This window comes from Lepidochelys kempii, chromosome 3, assembly GCF_965140265.1.
Source record: "Lepidochelys kempii isolate rLepKem1 chromosome 3, rLepKem1.hap2, whole genome shotgun sequence".
NCBI lineage: Eukaryota > Metazoa > Chordata > Testudines > Cheloniidae > Lepidochelys > Lepidochelys kempii.
The window spans coordinates 210,388,140-210,408,601 of record NC_133258.1 but is presented as its reverse complement, the minus strand read 5'-3'; the positions used below and the strand labels follow the sequence as shown (position 1 = coordinate 210,408,601).

Sequence of the window (20,462 nt, the reverse complement as noted above, 5' to 3'; positions counted from 1 at the left end):
CATTGCCCTCTTAGCATCAGTGGGCTCATACCATCCACCCGCCACCTTCCAAACAGGCATTTTGAAGGGATACTCAAGGACAGTGTACCAGCCACCTTAGTTCCATCTGTTCCCCATCTTTTATTTACCAATCGCTTATCTCGTTTCCTAAGTGGTGGGGCCACATAACATCAGATTGGTAGGTCTCAAACATGGTGGAATGGGGGCATGCCATCCAGTTCATTTCTATCCCTCCCCATCCTTTTTCAGGGATCACCGTCACAAGATTGCCTTTCAACGGGGGTCCAGTCTCTTCTTCAGGCAGGGACCATAGAGGAAGTTCCATTTTCCCGCAGGGGAAAAGGCTTCTATTTCCACTGCTTCCTGATCCCCAAAGCAAAAGGGGGCCTCAGGCCTAGTTTAGATCTGAGATCTGAACAAATTCCTGAAGAAAATAAAATTCTTTGAGTGCTGGTCCCTTTGTGGATTCCATACATGGGATATGCGTGCACCTAAATCCAGAGATTTTAACAAGCCGTGTCCACTGGCCCAACACCTGTGCATGGGGTGCACGCACACCTACAGTGAAATGGACATATATCCAAAATGTCTACAAGAACAACAGTTATGGGAAGGTAGGTAACCAGTTTTCCCCATCTCTACAATGGAGATAATTCTACTTCCTTCTTCCACTCTGTCTTGGCTATTTTGATTTATAAGATCTTTGTGACAGGGACCGTCTCTTAGTTACACAGTGGATCCTGGTTTTGGTCGGAGTCTCAAGGCATTAGTGTAAAACAAATTATTGTTTCGGAGAGATCTGTTATTAATTATAGAAGTTAAAGTTACAATAACTTAGAAGTTTGCCATTTGATCTGGCATTTTCCACGCTTAGTCTCAGCCCAGATGTTTCTGGGGAATGGGGGGGAAGGAAAAGGTAAGAAGTTTGAACCAAATCTGTTTAACTGTTGAGTTGTTACAAGTATGGAGGGGTGGGGAAAATGTTTGTTCCATTTAAGTAAATGTCATGATTTTTTTTTTAAACTTTCACAACTCTGTAATTTTAAATTTTCAAGATAATTTAGGACTAAAACTTTCCATGTTTTTACAGAAAACTTAATGCTGACATTTGAAATGGAAATACATCACAGTATTGTAGTTAGTTATAACCATAGTTCCAATTCATCACCGACTTCAGTGCAGAAACTAATTCGGTACTGATGTCTTTGTGCAACTATAGAGCTCCCATGCTCTGCAGACGGATGCTGCTCTCCTCAGTGTAGAAATGTATGCTGAGTGCCCCAAATAATTGGAATGAGATAAACAGTACATTTATAACACCTCTGTTCCATTTATACTGTAACTCAATGACTCGCCATGCATCCCCACCTTCTGCTCCATAAGATACCCCAGTATGTGTGCTTTGCTTCTGACATCATACTACAGAACCTTGCTGACAAGGCAAGTTCCATGTTGTTCTTAACCATAGTGAATGGCTCCAAAACTTTATATTTTATCATACCCAATGGGATATAAAATAAGATTATTAAGAAATTTACGGAATTATGCTGTATTATAAGCAAACGGGGCAAAACCTCCCAGGATTGATCTTGTCTTGATAGGCTTGTTTCAGTGAGGTTGCACGGCAAATTGGGTTATCAGCATGATGCGTGCTGGGGTTTCCCAAAGGGCAGAGACCAGTAATCCACAACCAACCTGAACTTTGTGTATCCTGAAATGGAAAACTAAAGGTGCACGTTACTCTATAAATGTGCTGAATACCTATCTTACTTTGAATTTAGGGAGCATGCATTTCTAAATGAATTTGATCATTTAAAAATATCTTCACACAGCACTGTAAAGAAGACAAGCAATGGACTTTAGTGTACATAAATTGCAAGCAATGCTCAGAGTCTACCTTAGGGTGACCAGATGTCCCGATTTTATAGGGACAGTCCTGATTTTAGGGTCTTTTTCTTATATAGGCTCCTATTACCTCCCCAGCCCTGTCCCGATTTTTCACATTTCCTGTCTGGTCACCCTAGTCTACATGCTGCAGGGATTTTAAATTAGATTTGTATAAGAAGCTTTGTCCCTTTGTAATATTATATCAACTGTCATCACAGATCACCCTAGTGCTGTATTGATAATTAGGAGCAAATAAATGAAGTACCTATTTGTTTCTTTTCTCCCAACAGAAACTTACGAAGACTTTGACTCCAGGGTAATTGAGGTAAGTGTTGCAAAAATCTTCAAGGACTTATATTTTTAAATATAAAATAATGATGATTAAATCCTACACTTTAATTATTGGCCTCTAATAAATCAGCTTTATTGTGATGGGAGCTAGACGGACTGAGGGAAGTATGAAACAATGTTCTATTTCAGATGCACAATAAAATCTGCCATTCTTTTAACCGATGTTTGATCTTCTGTGCTATACAGATAGTACCGAATTCAGAGGCAGCTTTGTATGACATTGAAAAGACAAATGTTTGAAAATAACACTTGTGCATAGTTCTTCCTTAAGCTAAAGCAAGTTGGCTGAAGAGAGTATTTCTTCATGTCCCCTATTATCTCCTACTACAAAACAAAGTTCTATATAGCAAATACCAGCAGTTCTCAAACTGTGGCTCAGGACCCCAAAGTGGGTCACGACCCCATTTTAATTGGGTCACCAAGGCCTGCATTAGACTTGCTGGGACTCAGGACTGAAGCTGAAGCCCGATCTCCATCCCCACCTTGGGCATCAGAGCTCGGGCTCCCTCCTCTCTCCCTCACCCCCCACCCCCGGTCATGTAGTAACTGTTGTCAGAAGGGGGTTACGATGTAGTGAAGTTTGAGAACCCCTGGCAAATACAATAGCTCAATTTGTGAAGAAACAGAAGCAAATAGGCAAGTCAATTACAAGAGGTGTGCATGGTCGGTCCCCTCCCTCATTTTAAAACCAGAAAAGCCCAGGAAGTTTTGTTGTTTGTTTTTTAATTTCCCAAATGCTTTACCTGATGTGCCTCAGACCTCCTAGGGAAAACGCTAACCTGGCATAAACTCAAGCATGTGAAATTTCAGGTTGATTAAGGTGGTGTTGGTAACCACAATCCTAAGGCTGATAATGGAAGGTTAGCCTTAGAATCATAGAATATCAGGGTTGGAAGGGACCTCAGGAGGTCATCTAGTCCAACCCCCTGCTCAAAGCAGGACCAATCCCCAACTAACTCATCCCAGCCAGGGCTTTCTCAAGCCTGACCTTAAAAACCTCAAAGGAAGGAGATTCAACCACCTCCCTAGGTAACCCATTACACTGCTTCACCACCCTCCTGTTGAAAAAGATTTTCCTAATATCCAACCTAAACCTCTCCCACTGCAACTTGAGACCATTACTCCTTGTTCTGTCATCTGCTACCATTGAGAACAGTCTAGATCCATCCTCTTTGGAACCCCCTTTCAGGTAGTTGAAAGCAGCTATCAAATCCCCCCTCATTCTTCTCTTCTGCAGACTAAACAATTCCAGTTCCCTCAGCCTTTCCTAATAAGTCATGTGTTCCAGTCCCCTAATCATTTTTGTTGCCCTCTGCTTTCCAATTTTTCCACATCTGTCTTATAGTGTGGGGCCCAAAACTGGACGTAGTACTCCAGATGAGGCCTCACCAATGTCGAATAGAGGGGAACGATCACATCCCTCGATCTGCTGGCAATGCCCCTACTTATACAGCCCAAAATGCCGTTAGCCTTCTTGGCAACAAGGGCACACTGTTGACTCATATCCAGCTTCTCGTCCACCGTAACCCCTAGGTCCTTTTCTGCAGAACTGCTGCAGAGCCATTCGGTCCCTAGTCTGTAGCAGTGCATGGGATTCTTCCTTCCTAAGTGTAGGACTCTGCGCTTGTCCTTGTTGAACCTCATCAGATTTCTTTTGGCCCAATCCTCTAATTTGTCTAGGGCCCTCTGTATCCTATCCCTACCCTCCAGTGTATCTACCACTCCTCCCACTTTAGTGTCCTCTGCAAACTTGCTGAGGGTGCAGTCCACGCCATCCTCCAGATCATTAACGAAGACATTGAACAAAACCAGCCCCAGGACCAACCCGTGGGGCACTTTGCTTGATACTGGCTGCCAACTAGACATGGAGCAATACCCTTTGAGCCTGACGATCTAGCCAGCTTTCTATCCACCTTATAGTCCATTCATCCAGCCCATACTACTTTAACTTGCTGGCAAGAATACCGTGGGAGACCGTGTCAAAAGCTTTGCTAAAGTCAAGGAATAACACGTCCATTGCTTTCCCCTCATCCACAGAGCCAGTTATCTCGTCAGAGAAGGCAATTAGATTAGTCAGGCATGACTTGCCCTTGGTGAATCCATGCTGACTGTTCCTGATCACTTTTCTCTCCTCTAAGTGCTTCAGAATTAATTCCTTGAGAACCGGCTCCAGGATTTTTCCAGGGACTGAGGTGAGGCTGACTGCCTTGTAGTTTCCCGGATCCTCCTCTTTCCATTTTTTAAAGATGGGCTCTACATTAGCCTTTTTCCAGTCATCCGGGACTTCCCCCGATTGCCATGAGTTTTCAAAGATAATGGCTAATGGCTCTGCAATCACATCCGCCAACTCCTTTAGCACCCTCGGATGCAGCGCATCCGGCCCCATGGACTTGTGCACGTCCAGCTTTTCTAAATAGTCCCGAACCACTTCTTTCTCCACAGAGGGCTGGCCACCTCCTCTCCATTCTGTGCTGTCCAGTGCAGTAGTCTGGGAGCTGACCTTGTTCGTGAAGACAGGCAAAAAAAACATTGAGTACATCCTCTGTCACTAGGTTGCCTCCCTCATTCAGTAAGAGGTCCACGCTTTCCTTGGCTTTCTTCTTGTTGCTAACATACCTGAAGAAGCCCTTCTTGTTACTCTTAATATCTCTTGCTAGCTGCAACTCCAGGTGTGATTTGGTCTTCCTGATTTCACTCCTGCATGCTTGAGCAGTATTTTTATACTCATCCCTGGTCATTTGTCCAATCTTCCACTTCTTGCAAGCTTCTTTTTTGTGTTTAGCCTTCAACCTTAATAATAAAGGTGCTCTTGTGTCAGCATATATTCTCTAATTGGATAAGATTTTAGTACCTTTTAAACTGTTGAGGAAAAGATGTTAATGCCTAGCTATATTTACTTCCACTGGTCTTTTTATCTCCTCTTGATAAGCAAGCTACAGCACGGGCTGTAGTTCCCACTATCTAGTTCAGCCTTGACACTGTAGATTCCCTCAGACCTACCTCTCAGTCTTTAGTCATGGTGAAATATTTTGGAATTGTTCTGAATCTTCAACTTCATGATTGGTTGCTTTTTTTCAACATCGTTGGAATTTTTTTTAACAGCAGTTGCATTAAAATGCATCCTGTATGTCGTAAGTACTTTCTGAAGTCCGTGAACCACCTTAACAAATGTTAGAAACGTTTCCCGAGTTGCCTTGGCAGGTTTTGGTAATGGTGAATGTTAGTGTGGCAGCTGAGTTCAGATCACTTTATAAAAATAAAGTGATCCAAAAGCATGTGTGAGCAAAAACTCATGTATAATCCTTATTGAGTTCACATGGCAGCATTTTAACACTTCTGAGGAAGATAGAAACAAGAAAAGTGATACTGTGTAATGTTGGGGATCAGGGAACTACAGAAAGTGTAAAACTCTTATTGAGCCTTCTGCACTACATCATATTCTATAGAGCAATGATTCTCGCCTCTGAAATGTGGTGTGGGGATGGAGAATGTTGTAGCCAAGGAAAATTACATGTGCTATCTGCAATTACGACCTATTTCCTAGAATACAAGTTGAAGGGCCTTACAAGCTATTTTCAGTATGGTTCTCAAAAATAAGTTGCGTGAAATATGTACATTTGTTAGATTGTTTATTTTCTGCATTTTTTTGTGTGTATTTCTGTGGAAAATATTGTTGGTTGTTGTAAGGCTTAATGAGTTAATATTTGCAAAATTCTGTGTGATCCTTGTGTGCAAAGTGAGGAGGTAGTGAGAAGTGATATTGGTTACTAAACCCATATTGCTATCAAAATGTTCCGTAACTGATGGCAGAACTTTAGGCTAAGGGTTATCCATCCAAGTTCCTCACCAGCCATGGTTTTAGGGAACTGGTAGGAGAAAATGATTTTAAAAGATTTAAAACTTAATTTCAATTTGAAAACAAAATATTACAAAAATGGAGACTTTGTGGTGGGGAGGTATAAAGTTTTTATTGCACAGGTCTGGAATGACCTCATTATTTATCAATGGTGAAGTTATTAATGAATTATGCAATTCATCCAAAAACAGTGTACGTTAACGCTTAGCACCACACAACACCATGCCATCACATATCATGTTTATGCCCCCCCATTTGTCTTATATTAGTCTCTCTCTGTTCCATTTGAAATGCTTTAGTTGCTATGGAAACAATGACATTGCATAGGCAATATTTAGTGATATCCTTAGATACAGAACAAAGTCGATGTCTGTGACTCATTTGCCACCAGTTCACATGCAGGTATTGTGTCCTTCAGAATGGATATCAACTGTTCGAATGCCAAAAATGTTTTGCCTTCTGTTAGCATGCTCCCCCTTTCTCCCCTGACTGCAGTGAGGCTGGGGCAGTGACAGCAGCCTCGCCACTCGGACCTCCATCAGAACTCAGTAGTTCTTGGACAGCTATGCCCTTAGTGTCTCAGACCCCTTGAGTGGGCCTGAGCCACCTGCCTCTGAAATTCGTCCTCTTTAAGGTGTCTCAAGTTGGGCACCCAAAAACTCAGCTCACAAAATCACTAGTCGCTTGTGAAAATCACGGCCTATTTTTATTCCTTTAAAGTAGTTCTGCTTCTCCTTCATGGGTAAGTAAGGAGGGAAGGTCAATTATGTGCTAATTGTGGCAGCTTACTGTAGGCCAGTGAACCAGACATTGGGGCCACGTGAAATGGCAGGTTCTAGCAGCTTTTCAAAGCGGTGAACTGTGCCAGTGATCCTTTTATGGGGCTGCACATTGGGACCTGACAGCTCTGAGGAGAATTTTTCAGAGGGAGTTTCCAGCAGGAAATTGGGAGAGGAAAAGGTACTGCAAAGGCATAAACCATCACAATGGCTTCTGAAATCTTGTATTTTAAAATGCTGCATAATTACAAAAGCATAATCTTTTTACTGCCACTTTAAAACAAACTTTCATATGTTATTTTAAAAACAGGTAAGAGTGGTTATTAACAAAGTTGTTTCAATTCCAAGCTAACTTTATGTTTATACATCAATTATTAACACCTCAGCAGAGAGATAAATAATGGAAATAGACTCTGAAGTACAGTGGAGCTGACTGACCTGTAGTAGGATCTGTGCACATGCATAAATCTTTGATTTTTAATTGCAAATAAGTTCTCTTCACCTCCATTGGAATTCTATATGTGATTACAAATTTCACAGCATGTGTTTTTTCAGAAGAATTTAAGCTAATGACCTGATCCAAAATATATTGTGACAAAGTTCCTCCTCTGCCTTGGTCGGTCCTGCGCTTATTGGCAGATTTGCTGTCCTCAGAGATTCACGGCAGCCCTTAGTTTGGCCACTTTTGCTAGTGGCTCAAACCTGCCGTTCACTCAGCTAACCTCATCACTGGCTAGAATGGGGAAAAGGAAGGAGAACAATCCCCGCAGTCTATGCTGATCCACCTAGTGGGTCAGGGGACAGGCCAGGGACCTTCCCCTCTGGTGGGACCCGCAGTCCAGGTCAACTCCTCTTATATCCAGTAGGGGGATGGGGGAACCTGGGCCCGCCCTTGACACCGGCTTCCAGCCCAGGGCCCTGTGGATCACAGCTGTTTACAGTATTTCTTGTAACACCTGTGGGACAGCTACAACTCCATGGGCTACTTCGCCATGGCCTCCTCCCAACACCTTCTGTATCCTTACCACAAGACCTTCCTCCTGTTGCCAGATAGCGTTTATACTCCTCAGTCCTCCAGCAGCACACCCTCTCACTCTCAGCTCCTTGCACGCCCCTCACTGACTGAAGTCCTTTTTAAATCAGGTGCCCTGATTAGCCTGCCTGTATTAATTGATTCTAGCAGCTTCTTAATTGGCTCCAGGTGTCCTAATTAGTCTGCCTGCCTTAATTGGTTCAAGCAAGTTCCTGATTGTTCTGGAACCTCCCCTGTTACCTTACCCAGGGAAAAGGGACCTGCGTAATCTGGGGCTAATATATCTGCCTTCTATCACTCTTCTATTTTACTTGGTTTCCAGGTCCTGTGGATCCCCCTCTTAGGCTGAGGGGGGGATCCTTTAGCAGTGGGCGAGCTTCCGCCCATCCACTTCCTGGATCCCAATAGGATCACTCTTCTGTGGCCATCTGGCCCGACCCTGTCACAGTATATATATGAAGCTTTTAAAGACACACCACCATTGGGCAGCTGCAGACTCTGGCACCATGGAACGCCCTATAGAAAGCCTTCTTTCTGTCCTGCAGCTGGGAGTGGGACACATACTTAGAGGAAAAAGAACCCATAGAACAAATTCCTTGCCTGCCAGAAGGCCTGTACTCCAGTTCCCCAATGCGCCCAGCTCCTGGAGCACCTGCAGTAAGTATAGTTGAGATCCCCTATGGGAAGACAAATCAGATCAATGTAATTGACAAATTTACCTGGGAAGGAAGAGCAGAGTCTTTGGTACCATCCCCTCTCCATAAAATAGTAATCTGCAGCTGCTGACAGGTTCCCTATAACTGAGTGCTTCCTTCCCCACGTGAATAGCTTTCCCCCGTTTGGACCAGGGCTGGAGGGACACTCTCATTCCCATGACTGAGTGTGATTTCCATATATGGTGAAGGGGTCTCAGCAGAGTCTCTGCTGCTGCTGTTCAAAAGCAGGTGGCCTCAGGCAGCTGCAGAAAGCTGTGCAGAGCTAGCAGCCAGGGAGGTCCTGTGGTGCTGGATGGGCCCTGCGGAATGTGACTAGCATAGCTTTGGCATGTAAATAATATAATAAGTACCAAGAATGGATCTAGTATTTTATGATAGCATGTCATTCTCGAAAGCTAGCTACAGGCTGCAGCTAAGGGTTCTCTTGATGCATCTTCCTGCAATAGTCCTGAACAACTGCGGCGGGATGGTGCTTGTCAGTGACTTCTGGCCAGTTAACTACATATGAATTTCTGCAGCTGAGATATTTTCTAACTAGAGAGTTGTGCATCGGCCTCTTAGACATAGGCCCAATGAAAAGCCTGTGTCTCTCCCAGATCTATCATAGTTTTCGATACGAGAACATTCCTACTCGATTAGTATCCAACAGTTTCGTTATTAAATTTAGTAGATTTCTAACTCCATTTCTAATCATGATCTGAGGTCTGGGGAATAAGCTTAGGACATTATACATGCCTTAATCCACAGCAGGTCTCTTTGTGCAAATCTTCCAAAGTCTTCAAAGATCAAGTGTAGAATATGGCTCTTACACATGGGTTCTAGTCCAGGCTGTGCCATTGGCTTGCTTTGGCAAGTCACATACCTGCTCTGTGCCTCAGTTTTCCCATCTGTAAAGTGGAGATGATGATTCTGACCTTCTTTGTATAGCATTTTGAGATCTATAAGACCTGTGAAGTAGTAGTATTCTGATAATACAGTAACTAAACTTGCATCCGATGAAGCGAGCTCTAGCTCACGAAAGCTTATGCTCAGATAAATTTGTTAGTCTCTGAGGTGCCACAAGTACTCCTTTTTCTTTTTGTGAATACAGACTAACACGGCTGCTACTCTGAAACCTGGAGTTTACACCAATGCAGTGTTGTCATCAGACTCAGCAAACAGCCTGGAGCAACAAACTGTGTGAGGCACTCCGTTACCCCATTCATCTCCCTGGGATATTAATTGTAAAGCCTAATGAAGACTCCCTGGGATATTAATTGTAAAGCCTACTGTGGACATTTCATAACTATTTCACTGCTGATCATATTAGCATATAGAATGAGGGAAGAGTGCAGGAGGGAAGCTTATAGGAAGGAAGTGGGAGTTGCTGCTTGGGGGAAAGTGTTGAGAGGAGAAGAAGACACACCGGGAGGAGGAAAGGAAGAGAAACAAAGGGCAGAAACACAATGATGGTCCTAAAAGCAAGCCTTGTTTACCGCTGAATGTGACAAGACACTTATTTAAGTGACGGGTTTCAGAGTAGCAGCCGTGTTAGTCTGTATTCGCAAAAAGAAAATGGGAAAGTGACTGGCTATCTGTATTATTGCCATCAACTACCCCGGCTATTAGACTGTTTTGTCTGTTCTCATGTGAGGTCTTCTGGGGGACCTGGGACCTGCATTTTCAGACATGCTTAGAATCCACAGCTCTCTTTGACTTCAGTTGGAGTTATAAATGTTCTGCACATCTGAAAAGCCAGCCCAAGTTGTCTCAAGTTGGACATCCAAAATCAGAGCCCACTTTTGAAAATGTGGGTGACTGTTCTGTAGTCACACAGGAAGTATGTGGCAGAGATGGGAATAGAACCTAAGAATCCCGACTTGATATTATCTCCTTGTTTACTTGTATTCCCTACTCTGTTCATCTCTCTCTTCTAGTTAGATTGTAAGCTCTTTTGGGGGCAGGGACTGTCCTTTTGTTCTGTTTGTGCAGCACCTAGCATGGTGTGGTCCTGGGCCGTGACCAGAGCTCGTAGGCACTATAGTAATAAGCCACTAGACCATGCTTCTTCCTTCTCTGTTTCAAGGGAGAAAATTTAAAAATCGGTAACTCCAGAGTTGGAAACATTTTTAGAATTGATTTGTACCTGAAGTGAGCTTCAGTAGCTGTGTTCCCAACTCTAAACTGGGAGCTCTATCATAGATGCGTTGACAAACTCTTTACTACTGGGTGGTGAAATAACACACTAGAATCATTCCATTCTTTTTCTTCACTAAGAAAATAAGCCTATGTATGTATAAAAGTTTGCAAATGTTTAGTCTGCACAGATTGCCAGATAGCCTATATGACTTATATGAAATATCTTGATTGATTAAAGTGTTGTGATGTTTTGTCAGGTTACACAAAATAGTTTTTTGCTTTATTTAGATAGATGATGTGTGTCCAAAAAGAGTTGCTTCACTGAGTTTTAATTCACGTAGCCCTTGTGAAGTTTTGCTGAACTGCTGTTTTCTGAAGATATTTCATCTTTGCTGTTGTGAGTAAACTAACTGAGGATTCATCATAGACTGTGGTATAATCAATAAATCATATGCCAGATGTCATCATTCTGCGCGTTAAGTCATATTTTATACCACTCGGTGCAGATTGTAGACTTGTTTTTCTGGGTTATAATTGCTAGACAGTTAAGTTCCATCTGTTTTCCCCCAAAGGAAGGGGGATGAGCAGAAGTTCCCTTTGACTTAACACTTTTGTGTCTTCTATTCCGTTCTGAAGGCAATTCTTGCTCCTACATGGTTCCCTGAAATAAACAGTCTTTGTTCCTGAGAATAAATGTGCATGACACATTGGTCATAGCAGTTGATCAGTTTAGGATTTCCCCCGAGAGCATTAATGCTTTGAGAGAAAATAATATGAATGTGTGGCCTAAAAGGCTTTAGCTAATAAATGAAGATCAGTCCCAATGCTAGCAGTACCTCACTTTCTGTGACTCTGTTCACCTGTGTGTGATTGCACAACCCTCGTGTAAGAGGAGCTCAGGCTCTAGGGGTCCCCACAATGGTGACATGCTGTCTCGCTCCTCCGCTTTGCTTGCACGTAGCCCCACTCTTTTATACTTTAGCAGAAAGTAATGAAACAGTGAACAACATGTCCTCACTCTGCTGAGCCCTAATTTCACTGCACGTAAACCGGGATCGCTTAGACAGGTCAAAACCCCACTAGAGGAGCCACCCTGACAGGCTGAATTGAGGTTTTAAAAAAAACCAAAACAATACCTAGTAGGAAATGTCCTTTCTGTCCTCAGAGTTGGGCAGTTACCCAAGCAGCCAAAATGAAGAGGGCACAAGGAAACATCCTCCCCTTTGTGCTCGCACAGCTGAACCCTTTACTGACTTCTCTGTGCTCTCTGCACAGTTCTGTATGGAGTGGAAGCACCTGCTACGAAGTCAGGAACACTTTTCCCAGCATTGCCAGGGGAGGGAGAGAGGCATCATCTCACTTTCCTCGCTGGTCTGCCACCACCCAGGTGGAGCTCCTCTGTAGCAACGAAATAGACCACGCCTTCTCATATGGCTCTTCAGGTCATGACTATCCTGGGGATCAGCAAAGCACAAAATTCTTAAAAACCATGAGATACATTTTTCTTACAAGTGTGGGTGGCCGTTTGTGGATTTCAAAGTTTATTTTCTAACAAGTGTGTCAAAATAGAATTTATTTTAATTTAGTCACACCTCTGTTGCAGTAGTTAAACTAAAATATTCTAACAGTACCTGAGAGTTCTTTGCTTTTGTTTAGCTTCATGGCGTACTGTTGCAAGTGGCTTTTGCTCTTACAGTTCCATGCCCCAGATGATTGCCAGTTTGGACGCGACAGAGAAGGTGTTAGGTAATGTTGGGGCCTTCCGTGTGTGTTAGGTTTTTTTTACACTCAAGGTATAACTATTAGATTAAATTATAAAACTAGCCTTGGCACAACACAGTACCGTTGCAGTTAGTCTGTTTATGTCTGCTTCATTTGAACAGGAAAAAATGTTTTTAAGAGCAGCAGGAGGCTGTGTGGTTTTAATAGAGTATTATGAATTTTAGCTGATAATGGTAAGAATGGTGGGTCATTTAAAAGAACTGTCCACAGCAGCAAAGATTGTTGGTATCCAAGGCCAGCTATAAACTGAAGTAGATAATTGAGTCCCATCTTTTATATGGTAAGGAGCCTGGGTTTTGAAGTAAACAAGTCTTGTTAGTATTCATACTTTAAATAGATGGCATATCTAGTGCTTCATTTGTATGCATTTCCCATTTTTGTCATTCAGTATTATTCTGTGCTGCTGCTGTCAGGGTGAAAGGACAGGGTGAAAGCTAACCCGGAAGGCTGTTTAATGTTATCCTGCTTTTGTCAGCAGTTCTCTGGAAGTTAAATATACTGCTTTGAGAGAACCTTTTTATGACCAAAGATGCAGCCTTACCAATATTTTGTGAACAACAAAATGTTACCCTACTGTGAACACTGGCTCTTTAGCTATTGAAAGAGAGTAGTACTATTTGGAGGTAGTGCCATTTAGAAAAAGAAAAAGCTGGCTTAACTTTTCCCTAAATGTGAATTAAGATACAAACATGCTGAGGTTTCCAGTAAGCCAGCTCCGAGATCATCACAAAGAAATACTGGCGTACTCTGAGTATTAATACATAGGACTGGGTGTTGTTACAAGATGTGATTTCTAGTCCTGGCCCTCCTGTGTGATTTTGAGCTAATGACTTAAACTCCCTCCCTGTACCTCACTTTCCCCATCTGCCATTAATACTTCCAGTTTCACAGAGATGTTGTCAGGCTCACTTCGTTGTTTACTGAATGCTTTGAGATCCTAGACTGGAAGGTTCAAAAAAAGCCCAAAATGGCAGTGGTGCTTATTACTTAAATTTTGAGCTAATGAGGATTAATAGCTACAGTTATGCTTGACAGAGAGTACATGTGCTATTATTAACGCCTGTAAATGCAAGAATTCTTTTCTTTTGTCATCTATAATAAAATTAACTTCTTTTCTTTCCTCAGAACATGGGGCCTTCAGTGAACCATGTGGCCACTTAGTAAATGCAGTGCCTAACAGTGTTCTGCAGTCCTGCAGTGTCTTGTAGTTTAGCTTAGTCAGAATTAGAAAACGAGACCTAGTATGCATGAAATAAATCAGGGTGGCATGAAAGCTTGTAAGGTGAGGTCAGAGTTCTTTTGACTCTTGCACACAGGCAAGGGGAAGCTTTAGAAGGAACCAAAGTGTAATAATAAACAAATGCCCTCTATCAAGGGCAGACCGGTGGTTTTCCTTGGCACTGAAGCTGCCTCTGCCATTTATAGAAACACTCTGCCTTTTGGTCATTTGCTCTTGTTTTCAGATTTTTCGATGCTTCTCTTCGATCATTATCAGTTCATTTGAGGAATTTTGTATAGGTCTGGCCATCTTTTAGCTGGGCTCTAGGTCAATAATGCAACCCCTCCGAAATGTTGAATTCTTTCTACACATGTAATAATCCTTTTCAGTGAGATACAAATCTGAAGGTTTCAGCAAAGCATAGTGGTGTTTCCTTTCTAACCACTGGCTTATGTTTCAGAGGGTTACTTACAGGGAGGTATGCATTTGAATAGGCAGTTTGGTACACAGAATATACCTAATATTATACAGGAAAATAAAGTACACAGGAAGCAACGCAAGGATATTAACAATAACACACTCAAAGCAAGAAGCCAACCCTGTATATGGTAGAAAGCAAACATGCAAATGTTGCAGTCTGTATATGGAGTTTGGTATGACATAAGTTAGGGCTTGTCTACATTAGTTTGCACTAGAATGGGTGTAATTTCTAGTACATGCTAGCGTGTTGCACACAAACTGGCCAGTGTGGACCTTGTTGGCACACACTAAAAGTGCCTAATTTCCCACCCTTTCACTTTCAACAGTTCAGTTCCACTGGTGGAAGCAACAGTGGCCAAACACCCAGTATTTTAACCAGCATGTCCCCTGCTCAGAGCAGGTTCAAGACGACTCCATCGCTAAAATGCCAGCAGCCACTGGCAGCATTTCAGCCCCAGTGGAGCTGCACTGGTGGTAGTACGGCAGTGGGAAATTTGAAGAAAACTGCCACATAAGACTCTTATGCATAATTCCTGTAGTTTTTTGGGCTACCTTGAAATACAAAGCTGAGTAGTCTGTGGGTGCAACATGAAAATACAGTGTCAGCATGCCTTAGTTCAGTATTTCTCAACCTTTTTGATACTAGGGACTGGCTTGCTGCCTTCCTAAACTGTGTCAGGGAGGCCTCCGGGACTGGTTGCTCATTGAGCAACGCTGCTCTAATCTGCATAACATTGTTAACAAAACCTGGATCCTGCATTGTTCTAATCATTCATGTCTGCATCTTCTAATTAGAAATACATTTTTGATATGCTATAAAAGATTGTTACTGTAATGTAAGTTAGTGTTTAAAGGTAATTGTTTCAATTAACCTTGAGCCACCTAGCAATAATTAGCATGTGTTTATTTAAAAACCTAAAACATGCATTTTAATCTATCTGGTAGATTAGGTGGGGTTTTTAACCAATTTTATTACTGCTTCTCCCACAACAGGATTTTTTTTCTGGCAAAAATGAAACTTCTTATTAACTATTTCATTATTAATGCATAGAATCACAGATTTTAACTTTTTTGTAAGTCACTGAAAGTTAAGGTTTTCCAGACAATGCTTTTACAAATGGCATGATGAAAGAAAAATATTGCAGAAGTGAAATGTGGCATGAAATTGCAGTGTCTGCGATGTTTGACATTTTTGACTGAAAAATTATAAGGTACACATGAAATTTCTTGAGTAATAATTCACTCCAAATGAGATGTTGGCTCAAACGTGCTTTTCAAATATGATAGCTTTGGGATTTGGCTTTAGAATAAATGGAAATTTGTCTTTTCTCTGGATAATGTTGACCATGTCCGTCAGAGACCGTGAAAAGCATTTCCTATCAGTTTTTTTTAAGCCACCTTTAAGAAAAGCACCCAAAATGTTATCAATAAGAGAACAAGAGGTCTCAGCCATAAACTAAGCTTTTTCAGATAGTTTGGGGGTTAGAATTTGGTCTCTCTGTAAAGTAGGGTTTTTCTGATGCCAATTGCAATTTGTATTTTTATAAACAAATCTTCCTACTTTCATCATTCCGCCTCCCAGCCTATAAATCATTGGCTTGGGATGTTTGATATATTGTGAGTGGAATATTAAACTATGAAGTAATTTGCAGTTTGGTAGCCTGGAATGTGGTTCTGACTCATAGATCCTCCTATGAAAATAAACCATAACAATTTCTGATATTCCTTCTATGGGTATTCCATCAGTGCCGCATTAACCCGATGGTCAACACTTGGGTTATCCCAGCTCAGGTGTGAGCCGGCCACACTCGAGTTACTGGGTCCACCCTGGTGCTGCACTTACTCATGTGTGTCTCTAGAACTTATGTGGGCACATTACATAGTTAGTGCTGCAGTGAGCTGAGACACTCTTGGTTCTTTCCCAGCAAATTGTGGGAGAATTTGTCTGTCCTGGGCACGCAGGGGGAATTGTAGGAAGGCATTGGAGAACTGTCAGCATTTGAGTACCTTAGCCTGCATCCTCACTGCAAAGTGCATGAGTTACCAGCCCTGAGCGAAAGCAGCACTTGGGCTTTAGCCTATATTACCAGTCAGGCCAGCTAGCCTGAGTTGAAAACACCACCACACTTGAGTCAGAAGTTTATTCTGTTGATGGGACTAGAGGCAAGACCCAAATAAGAGCATGAGTTACTTCTGCAGCTTCTCTTTAGGCTATGGCATCCCGATTTGTACTGCCGTTATTCCTCCTTTGAAACTGTTGCTATTCCTTCCTTTTTATAAATAAATATTTTATGTGGTTTGGTTTGGTTTTTCAAAGAGGTGCTCTGTTTTTTTCATTTCTCCAGAGAAAGCTGAATTTAAATTTGTTAGCACTGAATAATGAATGCAGTGAGGCGAATCAATTCAAGATACATACACTGTGACTAAGGTTGAACATATATCAGAGTACAGATTTTAAAGGTTAGCATTAAAACTGGGTTGAATCAAGGTCTAATAATTGGGTAACTGACTTGATTTCAGTTGCTTTTTTTGAGCTGTGTTGTTTATAAAAGTGACAAGCTGTTAATTCTGTATTAATTAATTCCGTTGTCTTATAATGATGTGCTTTCAGCTGCATAGTCTAACTCTAAGTAGGAAGGGGAATACTGCAGACTGTGTTGCAGAAAAGGGATGAGTTTTTTGATTTAATAAGGTAAAGGGAGAAAGATAGAATCTAAGGACACTGATGTTCTAACAGTCATGGCTGTCTGTTCAAATTATCAAGCTTGAAAGGCCTTTACAGAGTTTGAAGAGAGATGGGTGAACTCTGATGCTGACGGGTGACTGAACACATTTTCCTTCAGAGCTGCTCAGAAACAGCTGACAAGTACAGTTTTCGAAATTCTTCTTCTTCTTAAGGAGCCCATTCCATGTGTTGTGATTGCCACCTCCTGGATAAGGGAGAAAAACAAGGTCTTCATAGATCCTTGTAATCCCAGAATTCCATCTTTTTGAGACTATGCATATCCACCTTTGTGCACGCATGTGTTAAGAATGTGGTGTAAGCATACACACAATTGAATGCAGAGCAAACATGTATATTTTAGATACAGCTTGAAGAGCAGCTTTCATAGTCAGAATCATAGCGTTTCAGGCCAGAAGGGACCACCAGATCATCTGGTATGACCTCCTGTAGATCACGAGTCACCAACACTATCCAGCACCCACTCACTAAACCCAACAACCAAAATTAGACAGAAGTATATTATTGCCCACAGGAGAGTAGGCTATTATGTGACACAGAGAGAGAGTAGGAGGGGCTGAGGTGCACCTTTCATTCTACTTCAGCTCGTTTTCTGTCGTTCCATACTGATACAGGGTTTCTTTCCTATGTCAAACTCTGTGCATGGTGTCTGTCTTTCTGTGCCCAGGACAGACAAATTCTGTCAAGGGTCTTTGCTGATCAGGCCATTCCTGCTAAATATAAGTCAAAGGGAAAACGACTAACTTGTAACAAGCTGTTAGTAAAGCTTAGGGTATGTAAAGATGATGCATCTCTAGAATGTGTGCATTTTGAATTTAACCTAAGTACTGTAATGAAAAGCAAGGGGTTTTCAGAAGTTCTCACTCTGGGACTATTCCCACTGAAACTAGTGGGAGTTTTCCTTTGTATGTCGGGGGGACAGAATGAGGCCAACACGGAGTGCTTTTTGAAAATCCTCACCCAAATGTTGCTGCCACGAGGCTGACTCCTTGAGACACTGGTACAATTACTAAAAGGGTTGGTGCTTTGTGGACTATGCTTATATTAACTGTAATTCAGCTGTCAGTGCGATACTGTAAAGGAATCACATTGGTGTTTCCAGAAGGTGTACCCTCATACAGGGTATCTCTTTTCCCCCTCCCCTTTTTCAACAGGACAAGGAAAGCCTATCCTGGGAAATGAACTGCAAAAAAAAAACTCTCCGTGCTATATGGTAATAGTGAGATACTAAATCAGGAAATACCAGTAGGTGATTTTAAAAAAAAAAATAAAACCTCAAGTAGCAAAGGATGAGAGAAGGGAAATATTACTCCGTTTTACAGGTGGGAACTTGGGCACAGACATTAAGTAATTTCAAGAGGGAGTCTGGCAGAGCCAGGAAGTGAATGCAGCTCTCCTGGGTTCCACTGCAGTACTTAACCACAAGGCTGTCTTTCCCCTGCAGATTTTTTGTGTCCAACTATTCCAAAATAAGTGGTATTTTCACTGTATATGGAAGTATGTGTGGAGTTTGTATTAATCTTTACCCCTGGAAATCAGATTAGCTGCCACTGCCTCCCTCAGTAAGTAATTTGGGATTCTAGTCTTCAAATGGTATAAAGTAATAACCTGCCTTGAGCAGTTTATATGAGAGAGCTTCTAACATGTGTCAGTTTGAGGTGGGAAGCAAGATGTTAATGTCTCTTTACATTTTCATTAATTTTTTTTTCTTTGCTGTGATATTTCTTAAGCAGAGTGCTTGAAATTAAGTGTGAAGCTGATCGTAATACAGGATGTTCATTTATTATGTAACTAAACAGTACAGAGGAGATCACAGAAAATGTTCCTTTTGCTTTAGTGAAGCCACACTGTAATGCTTATTTTATGTTGTTGTGCACTAGTTAATACAGTAATAGAATTTTTAGCAGATTTAAATCTTCAAAGTCAATTCCCATTACATATAATATTCATTCACGAAAATGTAGTATGTGTCTGAGGTCTTCTCTTACAAATCTAGCTTTTTAGTAAAAGTGACTTTTTTTTTTTAAGAAGACAAAGTGCCTCATAGCAAACTGCTTTGGTTTTTTCCATCAGGTGAAAAATGTATTTAATATGACAGCAAAGGAAGGAAGAAGAAGATCAGTTAGTGCCCTAGTGGTTGCTGGAAATGGAAATGGGGCTGCAGGTAAGTGTAATTATAATGTACTTGAAAGGTGCCAAGTGAATGATGCTTGGGGTAGGGCTGTGGGAAGCATGTTGTTCAAAGGAATGTTGTTAATCTGATTGTTTTTAAATAACAAATTAATTTGGGGGATGGGGGAATATTAACATACATATCAATATACCAAGAGAAAGAACAGTAGAATCAAGGTTTACAATGGGAATGTACAATCGGTAATGATTATGAAAAAAATGCCAATCAAGGACACTTCTCTTCCATTTTCTTTTACACAAAACAAAGTAATATACTAATAAGATTAGAGTACAATCATCAGTTATAACAACCACTCTTATTTAATTCCTGAGTGACAAAGGCGATATCACTGGCAGATCAAAATGGAGTATGTGATTTCCTTTTCATGCTGTTCCTTTTTGCTTGGGACATCACATTATTTATGATTAAAAGAACCTCCAAAGCTTTATGATGCTGAGTGGTTTGGTGTGGTCATTAGAACAATTAAAGCCATTAAGAAAGGGGGACCAAACTGATCTCAATTTCCATGTTTTGAAAATAGGTTTTACCTTGTCTAGTACATGCCACACTTGCTGTAACCATTGTATGACAGGGTGGTAGTACTGATTTCTATACCCTTACGTGTTTTTTCCCAGTTAGGTGACTGGATAGAAGGTTATTTCTTTTTGTTTTTCTCACTCTGTACCTCAATATAATCTGTCCGAAGTATTATTTTTTCCAGCTGAAATTTAATGCCTGATTTACTTTATTATAGGATAAGTCTGTAACGTGTGAGCAAGAAGGTAGCTTAGAACAGTAACATTTGTTACTTTATAGAAATTTACTCTTTAAAAAAAAAAATCCAGTTTCTGATGGAGTTCCCTTTAAATAGTACATCCAGGAATGTTATTGAAAAATAAAATACTTTGATGAAACCATGGCCCTATTGTAATCAATGGCAAGACTTCCGTTGACATCAGCAGCTCAGGGTTTTACCATTTTTGTTTTTCTTCTCCCCTGCAGATACTTATATCGGTTTCTTCAACATGGAAGAAAATTACTATGTATTAGGGCATCAATGAAACTAACTGTAGATAAAGTGCTGTCAGTTGCACAAAGCAAACTGAAAAAAATAGAAACCTCAGATTGTGAGGGGTCTAATAACTATTGGCTGTGGGCAGGTACATTTGAAGACAAGTTTTTACAAGCTTCTCAATACAAGAAGGGAAGACTAGAGACTGGCTAGGGGGGCGTGGTTGGCTTAATTTTCCTCAGAGTGGGTCTCAGCTTTCAAACATTTGGGAAATGCTGCATTAAAGTCACAGTGAGGATTCCTTCTTCAAAGG

At 41.4% G+C, this 20,462-nt stretch overlaps 1 protein-coding gene across 2 annotated transcripts in view; it reads left to right on the top strand.

Annotated features, from left to right (window-relative positions):
- MRPS5 (mitochondrial ribosomal protein S5) overlaps positions 1 to 20,462 on the top strand; it is a 97,432-nt gene that overhangs the window by 49,835 nt on the left and 27,135 nt on the right. For both annotated transcript variants that reach the window (XM_073339980.1, XM_073339982.1), the window contains exons 5-6: positions 2,178 to 2,212; positions 19,038 to 19,128. In XM_073339980.1, the coding sequence (XP_073196081.1) occupies positions 2,178 to 2,212; positions 19,038 to 19,128 (126 nt within the window). The remainder of the gene's footprint in view (positions 1 to 2,177; positions 2,213 to 19,037; positions 19,129 to 20,462) is intronic.